We start from the raw sequence: 19,182 nt of genomic DNA, 5'->3' as shown, positions 1-19,182 counted from the left end.
CAGATTTTAATTCATTTGACAGTTGTCCCAAGACAAGAAAAGACAAAACAAGACAATATTTTATTTTAGTCTCACCTCTTCATTTTAAAAACATACAATACGTATTTACGTAGTTAATAAAACAAAATTACAAAAAAGATACAAGAGCCACTATAAAAAGAGTTATGAGAAGCTATACATTATTTTCACTAAAATAAACAATATAATCGCATGTTTAATGTTAATTTTAATTATGATTGCCTTTGAAAACCCTTCTGTGCTTTACTAAATTGCCAAGGAATATTTTGACACTAGAAATCTCAAAATAAGAAGTTGCGGTATGGCTGCCAAAGAGACAACTCTCCTCAAGAGACCAAATGACACAGAAATTAACAACATTACTAATGCCTACTATTCAAATAGGAATGTCATAACTCATCTTTAATTATGTAATGGTGATATCAAAACATTTACATAATAAATGATGAACATGTCAATGATCACGTACGTCTGTATCTTTTATGATAAGCTATGATTTTGTAAGAATCTCTTCACAAGTCAAGAAACATTTATATTACACTAAGATCAGGGATCAGGAACTAAATGTTTCAACTTTTTTTCTATTTCTAGAATCAGGCCCATGACTTTGTAAACTTTTCATATCTAAAACAAATATTACTGACTTTTTTTAACTTTATATTTAATCTCAGTAGTTTATTTTAGGATAGATTACTTCCTGTGTAATATATTCCGTCTGTCAAATGACTGTGTAATGCGCACCTGCATGTGTGTTGTTGTGTCTGTGCTTGTCACTCTCGCGTTCAGCATTCATCACTGACTAGCAGCTTGCTGTGAAAAGGAGAGCAGAGTGTGTAAGTCTTTCCTGCCAGTTACAGCCTCTCATGCAGTAAGACCAATGTGGCCCAGATATGGGATCCTCCACCAGGTGATAAATGGAAACTGGGCACCTCACGGCCGCAGGCAACACCACAAGGTCTCGGGGGAGGTTTGGCCCCTAGATGCAAGGCATAATAGGCCCATCGGTGAGTGGATACGCCCTGGTGCCTGCAAACCAAACCCCCAGCTATGGGTAAATAGCCCCACTGCCTTGTGGGTAGCTGTGAAAAGTCAAAGGCTATGGAAGACAACCCAGAAAGAAATCCGGACAGATGCAATCCGTTAGCATGGTAATGCAATCATCTACGGGAAGGACTACCCAGAGAGAAAACCCGGCCCATCAGAGTGGAGGTTGGACGTTGGGCTAACTACCCAACTCTGTAAAAAGAACTTGTTTCAGAAACCAGAAACGCTCGAGGAGGCCTTATGCGACTTCTGGTGCGGAGTGAATTAAGGTTAAAGATAACGTAATATTTTCAGGAAAAGAAAAGAAACAAAAATACATATTGTGGTTACCGCTCTTGCAACATAAGAAAAGGAAGATATTTATTTCCAATTAAGGACCCCAAATGGCATACACATTACAACATCAATAACTTTCATAATACAATAAAAACTATAAGATAACAAAAAATATAGTATTGAGAACTATTTAAGTTCTTAAAGAATATATAACACAAAGTTGTTCAATTTTTAGAGTAACCTAGAAGAAAATACAATGTCCTTCTTCAAGATTAAAATATTTCTGGGTTGTTCGGTATAATGTTTAGATTTGCAAAGTTCTGACAGTCTACAATAACATGAATAAGTGCACATATTGCATTACAATTACTGAAGTGAGTTGCCCATTTTGTTTCAGATATAAATCTCAATATAAAGTTTTTAATTAGAGTATATTATGCTATCCTGATGTTCATTTTACAATGGACAAGTTGTTAACTCATGACAACGATCTTCTTTTCCAGTTCTACAGTTCGAACAAATCGAATCTACTTCGGCCTGGTTAAAACTGTGTCTATGAGCTTGTAATAGATAGGTTCCTATGATCATGCGGCTTTTTGTAATGGCTTTTCTGATGTTCGAGACTGATGTGAAAACTGTAGCCCAAGCAGAGTGTGTGACACCTATTTCTAAGTTTGAGATTGCTAAATTTTGTAGTCACTGTGTTGATTTTTCTTCACATTCTAGGCGTACTTTGTTAGTCAAATATTTGTTTATTTTCATTATATTTTTGTAATAATACTTTTCGAATAATTCAAGAAAGAAAGGTAGATTGTACTAAAAATTCTACTGTTTTAGTTAAGAAGCTTTTTTGATCTTCCAGACATATATTGACGCATAGCTAGTTTCATAATTGCTGTTGAGAACACCAAAATAAGAGGCTAAGTTGTTTTTTGTGAATTTCAGCATTAAACGGTAGAGCTCCAAGAAGAAGCTATACTGATGCACATGCTGTCCTTTTAGGAAGAGACTTTAGTTTTCCCAAAATATCGAGGTGGAAGCTTAATAGAAGCGCCATTCTCTCTTAAATGCGTGTTAGATAATTTATTTCAATCGTTCATCATCAATTTCTCGTCTTTTAAAACCTTTTAACAATTTTCCTCAACATCGTTTTGTTATTATTTATAAAAGGACGTGACAATACTTCTAACACCGTTTTGGAATAAACCGCGCCCATTAACTTAATATGGAGTATGCACGGTATCCAAGCGGCTGTTTATAACCAATCATAATCCTAGAAACGAATAAAAGGCGAAATGAATATTGGGACTCGTTAAGTAACTTTTTGCAGGTCTCCCTTGAATAATAAACTGTGGTGCCTTTTCAGCAATTTTTTTTCGTACTGGGTAATATTTTCAAAAATCTTTGATATATTAGCATTTGTGTAAATAAAAAAAACGTAAAAAAGGATACTTGAAATCACAACTTTTCTGGCGTACTCTAGCTTTTCTGATTAGCTAGAATTTTGTAAGAATCCCTTCACAAGTCAAGAAACATATATAACACGTAGGTTAGGGATCAGGCACTATAGGCTTCAACTTTTTTTTGTATTTCTAGAATCAGGCCCATGACATGACTTTGTAAACTTTTCATACTTAAAAAAAAAATGTCTGACTTTTTTTAACTTTATATTTAATTTAAGTAGTTTATTTAGGGTTCATGACTTCCTGTCTAATATTTTCAAGGAAAGAAAAGAAACGAAAATACATATTGTGGTAACCGCTCTTGTAACATTACAAGCTATTTTATTTCCAATTATGGGCCCCAAAGGGAATAAACATCACAACATCAATAACTTTCATAATACAATACAAACAATGAGATAACAAAAAACATAATATTGAGAACTAATTAAGTTCTTAAAGAATATATAACACAAAGTTGTTCAATTTTAGTAACCTCGAAGGAAATACAATTTCCTTCTTCAAGATTTAATCATAAATGAAAACGTCTCTTTTTTATATGCAATTTAAAGAAATGTTTGCATTGCTCTCACTACAAACGGTAGTTTAATTTACGTCAAACTGTTCAGAACTAAGTACAGCTGGTACTAAATTACCTATTTTAGCTAATAGTATCATACAACGTGTTTATCCACACTATCTTTAGACAGTTACACTTTGTTGACATCATTTACCTGTACACCAGAATTAAAAATAAAAAGGCCAAATTGATCAGGAAATAAACAGGTAAGTTTTCACAGATATTTATTGATACAAGGATACGTGGGGGTATACATTAATAAGACAACAATCCAACGACGCATAAACAAGAATATTTCATACAGTTTGTATACATATGGCTGTCAGATATGTAAAACGTCTAAAAATGATGTGGTTTGTTCAATAGAAACTTTCAACAATCTGTAACACAAATCGTTTATAGTTTCTATTGATTAATATATAGGCCATTTGTATACGTACATAATAATAAAATTGTGTTATGATATATGTAAGCATCAACCAATGTGTTTTTATTTTAGTTACGGCTTGTGCTTCTGTCCAATTTTAACATTTCTTGATTCGTGTATACATTGTATACATTGTTTATTAAACAATTTCAAACTGGTTTGAATCATAAAACATTAACCCTATTTTAGCTGACCTACTTTGTATGGTGTTTATATACCTGCTTGTTATAGAGACAGTCGGTAGATTAGCTGTCATAAAGTCAAATGAAACTTTAAATAAAAAAAGTAATGCATAATTATTTTTTTTTATAATTAAATGGCTAGTTTTTAATATAAAACTTCTGTACATATACTTCTTTCTCAGGAAAATTCTATAATTTGTCCAAATTTAGAAAAAAAAATTCGTCCATATGTTTTCCGTATGCAGTGAACTAAGCGTGACAATCTGTAAATTATGACTTGAAAACACGACATTTAATTAGCTGCCATATTTTCACATCATAACAAATCGAGAGAGAAAAAGGACGAATACTTATACGATATGGGTGCGTAATAAATGAAATATATATGCATTTGTTCAAATATTGGATAAACCTTATTTTTCACCAGTCACTCGTTTCCAATTACTTTAATGATGTTAATTCTTAAAATCAACGTTCTGTATCCATCTTCTTTGTGATCGATTTCCGTCGGGTTAAGGTAGATATACATATTAAGGCTGATATTCGAAAATATATAAGGAATATTGAATTTTCATATATACGGTAAATATTTTATTCATTTATCAAGTTTTTATTAATTTATTTGCAAAATATAGAATATTCTTAGAATTGCTCTATTTCATATTAATAAAAACGGACCAAAAACATGTTTTTGTTAAATACCAAGTTACCAGAACATTTTATTTAACGTTATTAATTTGACCTTTTTGATATGAAATATATCACCCGATTAAATATACTTAATGATACGTGGTAAATGTTAATTAGATAACTTTCCAGTGATACAAATAGCACAAATAAAATTGAGAATGGAAATGGGGAATGTGTCAAAGAGACAACAACCCGACCAAATAAAAAACAACAGCAGAGGGTCACCAACAGGTCTTCAATGTAGCGAGAAATTCCCGCACCGGAGGCGTCCTTCAGCTGGCCCCTAAACAAATATATACTAGTCCAGTGATAATGAACGCCATACTAATTTCCAAATTGTACACAAGAAACTAAAATTAAAATAAAACAAGACTAACAAAGGCCAGAGGCTCCTGACTTGGGACAGGCGCAAAAATGCGGCGGGGTTAAACATGTTTGCTCAACCCTCCCCCTATACCTCTAACCAATGTAGAAAAGTAAACGCATAACAATACGCACATTAAAATTCAGTTCAAGAGAAGTCCGAGTCTGATGTCAGAAGATGTAACCAAAGAAAATAAACAAAATGACAGTAATACATAAATAACAACAGACTACTGGCAGTTAACTGACATGCCAGCTCCAGACTTCAATTAAACTGACTGAAAGATTATGATTTCATCATATGAACATCAGGCACAATCCTTCCCGTTAGGGGTGTAGTATCATACCATCATAACATATATGAGAAGAACATAACCCGTGTCATGCCAACAACTGTTTTTAGAATAAATGTGTTTAGTTCCGATGCAAAGACCTTATTAAAGACAACTAGAGGACAACATACAGTTGGTTTTATAGTAAAACAATAGGTCATGCAAAATATTCCGCAGTCTTAGAATGTTTGAATAAAGAATATTGTACGTCATCAATCAAAGATCTGCAATCAGTACCATGGCATATTCTTCAAATGACAAAAAAACACAGATACGATAAATAAAGCTTTAGCCTAAAATTGACAATGTATCTTTGCAGCTGATTAATTGATAAATCGGTTATTGTTAACGCCATTTCAGCACTAATGGCCATTTTGTGGCGATCACCTTTTGTAGTGGAGGAAACTGGAGGGAGCTGACAATCATATTCACTTAAGTTTGAGTCGAACGCACCGTAATTGTCATGAAATTAGTGACAGGCTATAGTAGAAGAATACAGAAAAAGTAGTTGCACTGCTTTCGATGCCCCCCTTATCAATCAAAAAGAAAATATTTTATTGAATGAATTATTTAAATAAATTGAATGAAATTAATATGCCTTCAAAAGATAACTACCGGTTAAATAAGTTTTAATCGTTGATTTATATACAATGATTTTCCCTATTTCAATATATTCCTTATAATTTACACAGTATATTTTCCTTCATAATACAAAACAGGATACAATATCTTAAGTAAATTTCCGACCGTGTCTACACGAATGTCACGCGATGTTAATATTCTTATCTCTAGAGTTAAATTTTCTTTCGTTCTTACACTAACTTAATGTTCCATTATGGAACCTAATTTGCTGATTTTTCCATGTGTAATATATCTATTTTTGTTCATACAAAAGTCCACATGTTTTCTGCTGGCGGGAATGAACAATGGATATGCCATCTATGTATGGAGAGACGGTTATGACCCAACGATACCCAGATGTAGTCAAAGTGACTTTCTCAACTGGGATAAACATTCGAAATGCTTTACACATACCTGGGACACTCATAGCAGACGACAATGGCTATGGAACACATGTAAGGTTCAGGGCAGAGAAATTCGAAAGATATTTCTTGCGGACGTTCATCATAAATTACGTGATGGGTTTAATGCCAAATCGTGCGGAATACCCGGAATTCAATTGATAAAACAAACATTAAGTGAAGGTCATTCAACAGTACCGGGACTCCAGGTTTATGCACTATTTGCTGTAAGTGATATTGACGTATCCGAAAAGAATTTGATAAAGCACGTGGTTTGGTACAACGATCATTGCGCAGGTATTGTACACATAATATATAAAAAGTATAAGACAAATAGCGATCAGACAGTCATGTTTGTCACTACACATGTATGTATACTAAAGCATAGATATATCTGAAACGTATATTTTGTATTTCAAACATATGGTTTCATTGATATGATATACACTGCTGAAATGATGTTGCATTAGATATTTGCAAAACAAAATATACCAAATGAATTTGAGCGTCACCGCTTTGATTTCAATATAAACAAACATATGTTATTGTCCTTACTTAACCTACTGTTGTCCTGTTTACACTTGACATTTGAATCAAATCACACAATGGAACTGGAAATCTATGTTACGGTAAATCAGATCGTTCGATTTTCTTTTTCCCACGTTGTCTGTCATTTTTTATTAAAACTTACACTACTAATAATTGTCTCCTTGCCAATACCACAATAACGTGTTTTTTAACTAAACCTTAATAATTTTACATTATGTCAATATTTAGCTGCAAATGAGAAGTTTGACGGAGTTGCAGTCAACAATGAAGCATATGCATCGATAAAATGTCACAGTGGACAGTCAGAACAGACAAAGTACTTACAAAACCTAAATATGATTAAAACGGAAGCCATGAAACAAGTTCATGGTCATTTACTTACACATTACTCCGTCAGCTGGCACTGGGGACGCTGTGGTAGTACACAGAAACTGATTACGTACAACGGGAAAACGCAAGTTGCAGTCAGACACATGATTGACATTTTCGATAGTCTTGATGTTCAGGTAAAACTATACTTTGTTGTGTATGTGTTTAGAGCTAACCTAGGTACACAACAATTGCGTATTTTAAAGACATTTTCTTAACAGAAAAACAGAACGAACAGAAACAAAACACAAAAATGTGGACAAATATATTGTCAGTCGGTTAGAGACACCAAAGATCTGATTTAGACCCAAATTCTACACTTTGAAAATATGACAAGCAATTTGAATAATTTTATCAGTTATCTGTGCTCAAGACAATTGTTTACTCATTTAAACAATCTTTTTATATATATTTATAGCATATGATTGTACGATTGCAAGCAAATAACGAAAAAAACGTTTGTTTGATAATTATCCTTATATGTTGAGATCATGTGGCCATTTTGTTTATCCGTTCCACATGTCCATAAAATCAATCAATTAATGCTATATTTTCAGGTTGGATACATCACGTTCCCTCAAATATCTGACCGGACTAAACTGGCAGGATACCAGTATGCGTTAGATACCGGCAAGGAAATATTTGTCACACTTTACACCAATAAGGTTAGATATCAACATACAACTATATCACGTCTTCTAATGTCCCGCCTTTTTGTCTCTCCAGCGATAATTTATCAGAAATTAAGCTGAACAAGATTTAAACATCGATGAATTTTGTTTAGTCCAAATATGTGTTTTCTATTTTGTATCTAAATATTCATCAATTCATGAATTTCAAATGTTCAGGCTTGGGCGTTCTGTGCTTTTCCTTTTGAATGTGAATTAGAAATCAGACAAGCGCTTCAGACTCACAATATTTATAATATGCTATTTTCATTCATAATCAATTGATAGTTTTCAAATTGTAAAGAAAAACATATTGTTTAACATTATTATATTACGACGCTTTAATATTCAAAATTGTCTGTGTATTATTAAAACTCCAATGTAAGCCTCTGACTGATACAATATGACGGATATTGACCATACTTGTTGTTCAAAATGTGCTCCTTTCTGGGTTTTTAATCTTTAGATTTTATATCTTGCTTTAATTCAACTGCTTTAATATAGAAACTGTTTTTGATTACATTTTCAGGGCGATCCTTGCCAGACAACTTTCTTTCCATCTCCTTGTAACAAAGGTAACCACACCGAGGCTGGAATGTTTGATGTCTTTGATAATTTTAAGAATAATGGAATCGAGCACGCAAGTCCGTGTATTCACTATTTCAGAGGGATATATTCCAGTGGTGGGAATCCTGATTGGCCAAAACATTGACATAACAACGGACATAAAACTTAATTATTCATAAAAAGTTTGATATTAAAGTATGTTTTCAACTCTTAATTTATAAATGCTTGATTTTCGTACGAATTAATAACGTTGTATAGCTTCCGAACGTATGCTATGTAAGCGCCAAGTATTGGTTTGTCTTATGCCTTCTTAAGCATTAGCCTGGTACTTATTTAGCATTATTGGTTTGTTATGACTTTAATATCTACTTCTGTTTTATGGGGTGGTAGGATGCACATCTCTTAATTCTAAACATCACAAAATGTGTACAATCCTCTCATACATTCGAATAAACTGTGTGGCAGTTAAGATAAAATATACAGCTCATTAACTTTTCACATTATTTTTCGTATGTGTTCCGTAATTTGAACGGGTGCCACGTTCCAGTGCAATAGAGATCAATCCCGTTTCTATAGAGTTTGTGTTGCTCAGTCTTAATATGGTTTTCCATGTTGTATTTTGTATACATTTTGTACTTTTGAATTCCTTTTCTTCTTTGTTTTGGTAAGGCGTTGTTAGTTGTCGGCTTATGCGTTTGAGTGTCTATTTGTGGTGTTTTCCCCGTCTTAAGCATAATTATTTTTTGCTAATGCCAATGCTCACGTCTTACAATTGGGAGGGGGTATCAAAGGGCACTTATTGGGAGAGGATATACAAGTGTCATTGTTGGTACAGGATACCTAACATAAAACAAGAATGTGTCCTCAGTACACGAATTCCCCACTGGCACTATCATTTTTCTATGTTCAGTGGACCGTGAAATTGGGGTAAAATCTCTAATTTGGAATTAAAATTAGAAAGATCATATCATAGGGAACATGTGTACCAAGTTTGAAGTTGATTGGACTTCAACTTCATCAAAAACTACCTCGACCAAAAACTTTAACCTGAAGCGGGACAGACGGACGAACGGACGAACGGACGAACGAACGGACGAACGGACGCACAGACCAAAAAACATAATGCCCCTCTACTATCGTAGGTGGGGCATAAAAAGATGTGGTATGATTACCAATGAGACAACTCTTCACACGCGACCAAATGACACAGAATTTAACAACTATAGGTCAACAAACGGCCTTCAACAATGAGCCCATAATGCATAGTCAACTAAAAATAAGTTTCTTTGAAACACATATATCGTTATCGGATATGGAGAACATTCTACGGAGAACATTCTACTTAGAAAGATTCGTTCAAAAGGACAGCAACTATCTAGTTTCTCGTATAGGGTGGCCGAAATCTAACAACATACGAGAAAAACAGTGAAATTTTTATGAAAACTTTTAATGCTTGAAAAAAAATCTAAAGGAATCCTAGCAGTATAATCAAATAAGACACCAGTAAACAGATACATCGCGTTAACAGAATTCCATTTATTAGATATTTCCGTTTTTTCTTTCTATGTTACATGTCTAATCTCTTTGTGCAATTTACTAATACCTTAAACACAAATTGTTTATGCAGCTACTAGTATATCATCACAAAAGTTAGTTTTTAATGGTGACTTTTGTCCGTCACTATTGTTGAGTGTATTGATGTTTTCTACATTGCTATTTGAACCAGTTAATCTTTGGTGTGAACTATGGTTAGACTCGACAAAAATGTCGGAATCATTTGAGCTGCCATCTTTGGAAGAAATAACCTCATTGTTGTCAATCCCGCTGTTAAGGAGCTTTGATGTAGATGTATTCCCGTTTCTTTCGGTTATGACTTTATCAGCTGTGTTATCGAGTTCGTTGTTTCTGTAAGCAAACCATTGTCAATGTTATCGGTAGAGCAGTGACAGTTTATCATCGATGCTTGTTCGGTAGGAATATATTCTCTATCCTGGTTTAAGGTGATATCTTTAATATCAACACAGGTAGTGTCATAAACAGGACAACAATCAGATGATTCAGTTGTATTCTGTTTATTTACTGTACTAGTTGAGTCCAGTTTGCATTCGATGCCTTCTTTTGTCATCTTTTTACTTAAACACACGTGTGAGCAAAGTTGAATTGGTTGATAATTTTGGTGAATGTCTGTTATATCGTGCTCTATTTCTCTACGATGGACGCTATTGCACGACACTTGATCGTTGTAAAGAAGAGCATAGCCTGCTGTGTTCTCGTCCCAGACGTGGAGTGGACCTCGGAATCCATATTTATCTGGTCTGCATAAACTTCCATAAGGCGTAAAACACCCTAAAAAGTTATAACCTATCCCGTCAGTATCAGGTATACGAAGACCCGGTTGTTTAAAAATTTCAGAAAGACGCCATTTTTGTGTCTTTGTTACTTTTACATTGTTCGTCTTTTGAATTCGTGTTGGAACTTTTTCAGCACGACTTAAACTTTTCTTGGGTGAAACATCTGTGACTGCTTCCAAAATGTGGCATCTATTTAGCGTTGCATCAGACTGTTTCAAATAGTTCATAGTACAACTAACAGCATGGTCCGCGAGTAGACGTACTTCCGCTTCCGTTTTCAACATCGCAATTTGATATTCATATGCAAACCCTAACTCTGACGCAATGTCTCTCAGTGTTTCCATTAGATCATGATTAGGAATGTCTAGTAGTTTACTCTCTATTCGTGACGCTCTTGCACGGCGTACAATCTGATAAATTTGACGGAAAAGTCCTTTTAAACTATATGCACCCTTCATCCGACAGGCATTCTTTATTTTATTTCTTTTTTCACTAACAATCATGTCAACTTCGTCTTCAAAAGTTGTACAGAAATTAACTGAACAATTACTAAACGCTTCAGGAAGTGACGCTCCGTTCTCCTGAAGCAGTTTTGCATACTTCCGGTGTTTCTGAACAAATCTTGCTACAAAGCGGGTCACAAATACATTTCTTGTATGTTCGATTTCCGGTAGTGTTGGATATGGCGAAATTTTTCTTTTGCTAATTTCCATAGATTCCGACATGACTCCTGTAAAAGACAAAAATACAAATATATACAATAATAACAATCATTTAACATGAGAGGAAATGTGTATGATGTCTTTATTCTATCTTTCCTTCCGTTATTCATATTTTTTTTATATTCAAATAAAAATATTATAAAATAAAATGTGTTAAGTAAAAGGCTTGTCAAAGATTAGGGAAGTGTTGAGCACTTAAAATCCAAATACATGAGTATTACAGCTTAAGTTGTCGTAATAGATGCTTTCGTTTCTGTGTTCTTTGATATTTTAGGTCATTTGTCTCTGTTCTTGTCATCTATTATCCCTTCTTCATACTCAAAGACTCAACGCAAACAAATATGTTATATGATGATAAAACAATAGTATTGTAATGAGCTGTTTATATCGATATGTGAATACATTGTCTGTATGTGCATGATTTAAATAACATAATACCTCCTGCATTGATTATTTGATTTATTTTTCAATGTTTAACGCCACTTTCAACATTACTGGCTGTTTCGTGGCAGCCATATTTTCATTTGTAAAGGAAGCCTTGAAAAACCGTCTACCTTCGGCAGGAAAAAAAAAATTTTGGTCAATTGAGATTGGAATCTAAAGAACCTGTCCAAATGCATCTGTTTAAAGGGTGTTTCATGATTTCAACATGTGTATGTACCATTTAGTTCGATCATGATTTCAACATGTGTATGTACCATTCAGTTCGATCATGATTTCAACATGTGTACGTACCATTCAGTTCGATCATGATTTCAACATGTGTATGTACCATTCAGTTCGATCAATAACATGTGTATGTACCATTCAGTTCGATCAATAACATGTGTATGTACCATTCAGTTCGATCGATAACGTATCAAAAGCATAAGAGAGATGCTAGGAAAAGACTTCACAGTTGAATTTCACTACGTTTAAAAAGAAGAGGTAGACAACGAAGGGGATACAAAAAGATAAACGTATGTCGAAGAAAAACAGACAATGCAATTTGTTATTTTGATACATTTCGGGATGCAGTTAAGATTTTGTAACTTTAAACAAAATATAAGTCATTATTTGTTATTAGAAATCTCAGATTAAATTCAGCTAAAATGTGAGGTTTCGGAGTACAATAAAAAAAATGTCTGCTTTAAAAGATGACTTGATTGATGGGTTATTAGATGCTGAACGTCCGGTGGCAAGTATTACATGCATCTTCATGACAATAAACTAAATGCCGATTGAAACTCTCACATTTCGAAATTATATTTCTTAGGAAAACATATATAATGGTAGACCCATATTCATAACTGACATGCCTTCGCTGTTACCTCTTGTGGATTTACTTTTATAAATTGTTATTTGGATGGAAAGTTGTCTCATTGGCACTCACACTACATCTTCCTATATCTACTTCTCGGCGGAGATAATATAAAACGCTTACCTAAAACCTATACACTATCCTTCCTACAGCGTTAGGGTTTATTTCTACTTTCTCTTTTAATGTACCGCTTCAATGATGCACCTACAAAACATATGGTTTATATGTGATTGTTTTTTGTTGTTTATTTGCTGTCAAAAAGAATTTATTAGATTTTGATTTCGTATCTATTGAACATATATTAACTCAAAAATGTCGAAGTCCTAAAACGACGTCAGAGATAAATAATCGAAACTTAAGGTTTATCAATTTGAATAAAGCCACGACGTAATTTCTGAATTCTAATCAAAATTGAATTTCTGAATCTTAGATTTACTTACAAAATTTATACAGTACCCAGGTATGTAAATCCTTAATATGGCGTCAGATAAGAAAATGAAAATAACCAAATAAAATTTCCGTGCACCTAATAATAAATTCTAATCAATGATTTTTATCAAATCGTGTGATCATGTCCTTGTTGATAATTTAATTCAGGTAACAAAATGCACACTATTTCAGTGTTTGACATATTAAAAACATATATTTTGTATACATTTTTACATAAATCAAATCATTTTTATTATTGCTTTCCGTGTTGTAGTAATAATTTATTAAACATGTCAATGTATATCAGTGTATAATATACATGGGGAATTTGTTCATTTTTTTATTTTAAATAATAATATTTGCTAGCGTGTCATTGATCATCTAGTTATTGTGTATATCTAATGAGAAGGTTCATATTAATACATTGTAAAGGAACAATGTACATATTTTACAGCATTTGGGAGTTTTCCGCGTGTCCGTACCGGGCGTTTTTATAAAATTGTTTAAAACATATGTAAAGAAAGTGGGAAGGAATTTCCAAAACAGAGATAAATGGGGGAAATATAAAGAACAGAGAATAATGAGGCAGTGGCAGATCCAGCCATTTCAAAATGGGGGTCCCAACCCAGAATAAAAGGGGTTTCCAACTATATGCTCCCATTCAAATGCATTGATCGTCCACAAAAAGGGGGTCCAACCACCGGAACCCCCCCTTTTGGATCCACCACTGATGAGGTGTTGCAATATAAAAATAATGAATACAGAAAAATTGACTTAAAGTTATCAAACAGAAATTAAGGACCCTCCTCCATTCAGACCTTCATTAAAGCCCATGGTGTAATGATTGGTGTATCATCTTCTTTTCTTTTTTTCTCTCCCGTTGCATAATTTACACAGTTCATTGACATAACATGAGTTCACATTGTATATGAAGGTGGATACTTGTAGTTAAATATGTCAAGCTTCAGTTGTTTTAAAATAGATGTTAAAAAAATCACATATTCAATTGCTTTGAAATTGTTCTTCCGATACAATGTTACTATATATAACAAGTGATAGTACACAATAGCAATCAACTTACTTGTGTTGTAACCGCTAGATCTCCAAGAAACACATGTTACCGTTAAACAATCAACGTAACAGTATGCTAGAATAATGCAATATGCATTATACATAACATTCATAAGTCATAAGTAATGATTTGCCTGATGACACATTTAACAAAACATTTACTACTGCATACATTTACCTTTTCTTTATATGTGTGAACATTGACAAGGGTTGACAACCTTAGTTATCCTGAGTCACACCTTACCTCGGATATTGTATATTGATCAAAGCAACAGAAGCTGGATTATGAGGCTCTCGTGGGAATCGAATACAAAATAATTTCATTATCGGCATGTTAGTCTATCGCTCAGCTAACACCAATGTGAAAGTTATTGATTCCAATTAATCATAGAATTGTTAAGATTACGTGAATTTATATCATCTAATATGTCTAATGTACAGAAAAATCAATGTTCCTTTCGCCAAAGTAGTCAGTGTATAGGGGTCCACAGCATAACATTTTACTCGCTTTAACGTCGTATCCACATTCAAATTGTTTTAAATTACTATTTAAAAAAGAGTGTGCAATGAGAACTTTTTAAATATTTAAAGCGCTAGGTTTGTAGTGCTCTTTGGTTATAATTAAAATTCAACTGTCTAGAGTTGAGAAATACTGGTAAATACACGAGTTATTGTGATGGAATCTGAAATATAGATTTATTCCATCACAGTAAAGAGTGTGTAATGAGAACTTTAATATTTAAAGCGCTAGGCTTGTAGTGCTCTTTAGTTATAATTAAAATTCAACTGTCTAGAGTTGAGAAATACTGGTAAATACACGAGTTATTGTGATGGAATCTGAAATATAGATTTATTCCATCACAGTAAAGAGTGTGTAATGAGAACTTTAATATTAAAAGCGCTAGGCTTGTAGTGCTCTTTAGTTATAATTAAAATTCAACTGTCTAGAGTTGAGAAATACTGGTAAATACACGAGTTATTGTGATGGAATCTGATTCTGTAGTGATTTTTTCCCTTCCTTTCCAAAGATAAGCAGAAAGTTGTGTTCCCTATATGTGACTTATTCAGACATGTTCGCCTTTTTTTCTGAAAGTCACAATAGAAAATTCAAAAGAAATCAAAACAATCAAACGTCATAATTAAATTTCGAACGATCATTTGCACAAAAATTAGAGAAATATAATTACCAACTAGAAATAAAAATACCACATCTAACAACAATCCACTGTTTGCATCTTTCAAAGCAGAACTTAATTCTGTAAATGTTACGTCATGAAATTATGGAAATGCCAATTGTGAAGAATTTTCCAAATTATTTATTTTTGATAAATTCATTATACAGTCATATCATATTTTCTTATTTTTATATTTAAGATACATTTAAGGAAATAATTGTGGGCGTTAATAAATGATAGTTTCCGGTTAAAAATATAACACTCTCTAATAGTAAAGTTATAAGGAAGCTCTTTAAGAACCACTATGTTATACAAGTGTACATTTTAACATCAAAGTAAAAATGTACTCTTAACATCTATATATAATATTACCATGTAAGGCATTGCAAACTGTCAAATCAGACGTACTTTTAATATCTACGTTTATTTCTGCATTTTTTAAAGAATGGATGAAATAGCGTCAATAAGTGCATGGACACAAATAATGCAATAAAATGTTATAAGATTTGATCTTTTATATACGTAATCCAACAACAGCGCAATCATTTCTCAATTTACTACATTTAAATATCTATAGAAAATTACAGGGTATGTACATGTATGTGCATTTGTTATTACAAATTGGGACTTGGATGGAGGATTGTGTCATTGGCACAGCTATCACAACTTCTTTATATTTACATATGATCTAATTCTGGTAATAAAAACCTCGTAATACAAATGATGCAATACAATTTTAATTCATATTTCCTTGATAAAATCCCCTACAGAACAGAATAATATCAACAAAGGGGAACTATTATGGTTTTATTTGGTGAAGTTGAAATCATCCCATCGTAAATTTTATGGACGCTAGCCATCATGAGTTGGTTGACCGTAAGGGAACATCCATTTCACTGATGATTGCGGATATGTCACGTGTGTCTTTACTACAATCCCGTCCCCTTTTCAATGTCAACAAATGTTTTCTACCAAATCAGACGGGTCTTGTACTAACATGACCGAGACAATGGGTGCTACATGTGGCGCAGGATCTGCTTACCCTTCCTTAGAACCTGAGATACCTTCAGTTTTGATGTGCTCCGTGTTGCTCAGTCTTTAGTTTTCAATGTTTTGTTTTGTGTATTATTGTCTGTTGATTTATTTTTTTTAGTCATAGCTTTGTTAGTTTTTATTATTTTCAAAATTAGGAGTTTGAGTGTGTCTTTGAGATCTTTCGCCTTTTTTCTTCAGCTATACATAATCTTGCATACACAATCAATAATAATTTTTCTGCATCCTGCATCTGATATTCCAAAATGCAAATTTAATGTGAAAACGACTTTAATCTGATCTAGACGTTGTAAATGTATCGTAGAAAGAACATACATGTGAAAGGGCTACCAATATGGAATGTCTTGACTAATGACAGGCATATGAATATACAGTTGGTTAAATGTGTCAGTTGAGTTCTAAATCCATTGGCAGATATAATCATGGTAATAGAAGTAGTACATCATCCCCCCTTTTTTATCAGACAATATTTCTTTTTGCAAAATCGACAAAATCAATTTGCCTCATTGTGCTCATCTCAATTTATGATTCTGAAAATTCATGTCCCATTTTCCTCCAACCATGAACCTCTTTGTCTTTGTTAAACATCCATTTTACCTCAAAAACCCAATTTTTGTTATTGTTGAATGGCTATTTCTATAACTAACCATAAAGCTAACCGAGATTTAAAAACTTTAAAAAAAAAAATGAAAAATATATGGTTAAAAATAAATTTACAGTCTGATGAATGGATCTGCAGATTTTAAAACCAGTTTCTTACACAAATACAGACTGGCCACCATGATATGGTTTGGGTTGATAAAAGTGGCATAAAACAAAAACATACATGAAGTAAAAGTCAATTTATTTTCATGACGACCCATGTCATTAAACATAGGGTTATCTGGCGCTAAATAACCAGTATAACCCTGCCACATTTTCTATGTGCCTGTCCCCAGTCAGTAGCCTGTAATTCAGTGGTTGTGGTTTGTTGCTGTGTACCACATTTGTTTTCACTTTCATTATTTTGTCTATAATTTACCCAGTTAGTTTTCTACTTTGAATTTTTTTACCCCCTTATGAGTCATAGCTATATATAGTAGAGGTAACAATCAGGTTTTCCCCTGGGTCAATTATTTTTTTCTCCACCTTTTTCTCCAAAACAATATTTTTCGCAACTGTATTACTTTTTTCGCCAAGAAACATAAACATGCTTTAATTTTATTTAACATCCCCCTAAATAAGATGAGTTTGCCCCATTGTTGTCTACGAGCATTCTCTCAAACTTATCTTAGAGTCTACATTGTAATGAATAAACACTAAACAATTATCTTTTAAAAAGGAGAACTTTATGGGGAAAATTGATTATAGTTTGAACAACTTTAAAAGAAGTGGACTTTTCTAGACCATCATAAAGAAAAAGATTTTAATCGCCACAATTATAATTTTTGCAAATTGCGAAAAAATGGCGACCGCAAGTGAAAACCCTGCTTACAATGCTATTACATGTTTTAGTTATCTGACAAAACAATCTGATTGAAGTCAAATTAGTAACTTAGATATACTATTATAAGGATCTCCCTCATCAAGATGGTTCAGACTGACCACTATCTAAGTATGGCACATTCATTCTCATTAAATGATATATTTATTAAAACTAATACAACCATGCAAGGGCCGTATAGTCAGTCAAGGTCATATTAAACTCCCATCATCATATTCATGAAAAATTATTAATGCATACTTAATGTTTGAAAAGCTTATATCTTTTATGATCTTTTATTTTCTGAATCTAAAAATCCAGTTATATATACCCGGTATATATATATATGTCATGGTGCGTTATTTGGCTTAAATTTGTGTTAGTGTTATTTTGGATAAAAATATGTTTTATTTTATGAAAGAAAATTTAATGTTTGTATTTTGTAAAAGTTTTAATTAATCTGTTTAATTAATTTTACCTATGCTGTGGCATTAGTACTCGAAATGTCACAGTTTGCTCAAAGTACTTAATTTTGAAAGACTAATTGTAATTAGCATATGTCACTTGGAAAGTTTACGTTTTTTATCAAAGCTGTAATCAAAACATTATAGGATTAGGCTTTGTTAATTAATGTCTATTTTTTGTTAATGAGAGTAATATTTACATTTCGAGTCATATTGATTTATATTTGGTTTTAATATAAATAGCGTTGTAAAAATTAGGAAAATCAGTCACCTTTCGGAAACCTAACCTTGCACTGCTAAAGTCTATTATACTGGTACTGTAGGACTGTCGATCAGTCTACTAGTTGACTTTGTAGTGTTTAGACAAAAATGTATTTTTGACTCACCTTTTATTTTTGATAATTTTTAAGATCTTAGTCAGTGTTTCGGAAGCGTAACCTCACACTACTCACGTCATTATACTGGCCCTATAAGACTGTCTACCAGTCTACCAGTTGACTGTGTAGTGTGAGACAAAATTTATCTCTGACTCATAATTTAACTTTGGAAACACTTTTGAGAATCTTTTATTTTAAGACTTTACATTTTGAATTTGAGATTAAGTATATTTTATGATTTAGTAATTT

At 32.9% G+C, this 19,182-nt stretch overlaps 2 protein-coding genes across 9 annotated transcripts; one reads left to right on the top strand and one right to left on the bottom strand.

The window, feature by feature from the left end:
- The first annotated feature begins 3,460 nt into the window (after positions 1–3,460).
- On the top strand, positions 3,461–8,736 carry LOC139497334 (uncharacterized). Of its 2 annotated transcripts, XM_071285549.1 has the most exons (5): positions 3,461–3,566; positions 6,250–6,673; positions 7,154–7,431; positions 7,852–7,959; positions 8,492–8,736. In XM_071285549.1, exons 2-5 carry the CDS (start codon positions 6,274–6,276, stop codon positions 8,672–8,674), a joined length of 969 nt encoding a protein of 322 aa, XP_071141650.1. In that variant the 5' UTR covers positions 3,461–3,566; positions 6,250–6,273; the 3' UTR covers positions 8,675–8,736. The 2 variants fall into 2 exon arrangements, with proteins under 2 accessions (XP_071141650.1, XP_071141649.1); XM_071285548.1 differs by lacking the exon at positions 3,461–3,566 and having other exon boundaries at positions 6,062–6,673.
- A 1,224-nt stretch (positions 8,737–9,960) lies between these two features.
- On the bottom strand, positions 9,961–15,778 carry LOC139497333 (uncharacterized). Of its 7 annotated transcripts, none has more exons than XM_071285542.1 (3): positions 15,590–15,778; positions 13,026–13,106; positions 9,961–11,610 (listed from the first exon to the last, which is right to left on the bottom strand). In XM_071285542.1, exon 3 carries the CDS (start codon positions 11,603–11,605, stop codon positions 10,397–10,399), a length of 1,209 nt encoding a protein of 402 aa, XP_071141643.1. In that variant the 5' UTR covers positions 11,606–11,610; positions 13,026–13,106; positions 15,590–15,778; the 3' UTR covers positions 9,961–10,396. The 7 variants fall into 7 exon arrangements, with proteins under 7 accessions (XP_071141643.1, XP_071141648.1, XP_071141646.1 ...); XM_071285547.1 differs by having other exon boundaries at positions 13,053–13,106; positions 15,590–15,691; XM_071285545.1 differs by lacking the exon at positions 15,590–15,778 and adding an exon at positions 14,581–14,672.
- Positions 15,779–19,182: the final 3,404 nt, after the last annotated feature.

Source organism: Mytilus edulis, chromosome 12 (assembly GCF_963676685.1).
Source record: "Mytilus edulis chromosome 12, xbMytEdul2.2, whole genome shotgun sequence".
Classification (NCBI taxonomy): Eukaryota; Metazoa; Mollusca; class Bivalvia; order Mytilida; family Mytilidae; genus Mytilus; species Mytilus edulis.
This window is presented reverse-complemented; position numbering and strand designations above follow the sequence as displayed.

Excerpts from the sequence above, each read along its gene's own strand:
- LOC139497334 (XM_071285548.1), top strand. The coding sequence starts at position 6,190 with ATGGAACCTAATTTGCTGATTTTTCCATGTGTAATATATCTATTTTTG. Across the intron at positions 6,674-7,153 it reads GTACAACGATCATTGCGCAG|CTGCAAATGAGAAGTTTGAC; the intron begins GTATTGTACACA and ends GTCAATATTTAG. Across the intron at positions 7,960-8,491 it reads TCACACTTTACACCAATAAG|GGCGATCCTTGCCAGACAAC; the intron begins GTTAGATATCAA and ends TTACATTTTCAG.
- LOC139497333 (XM_071285540.1), bottom strand. The coding sequence starts at position 14,515 with ATGAATGTTATGTATAATGCATATTGCATTATTCTAGCATACTGTTAC. Across the intron at positions 11,611-14,412 it reads ATCTAGCGGTTACAACACAA|GAGTCATGTCGGAATCTATG; the intron begins GTAAGTTGATTG and ends TGTCTTTTACAG.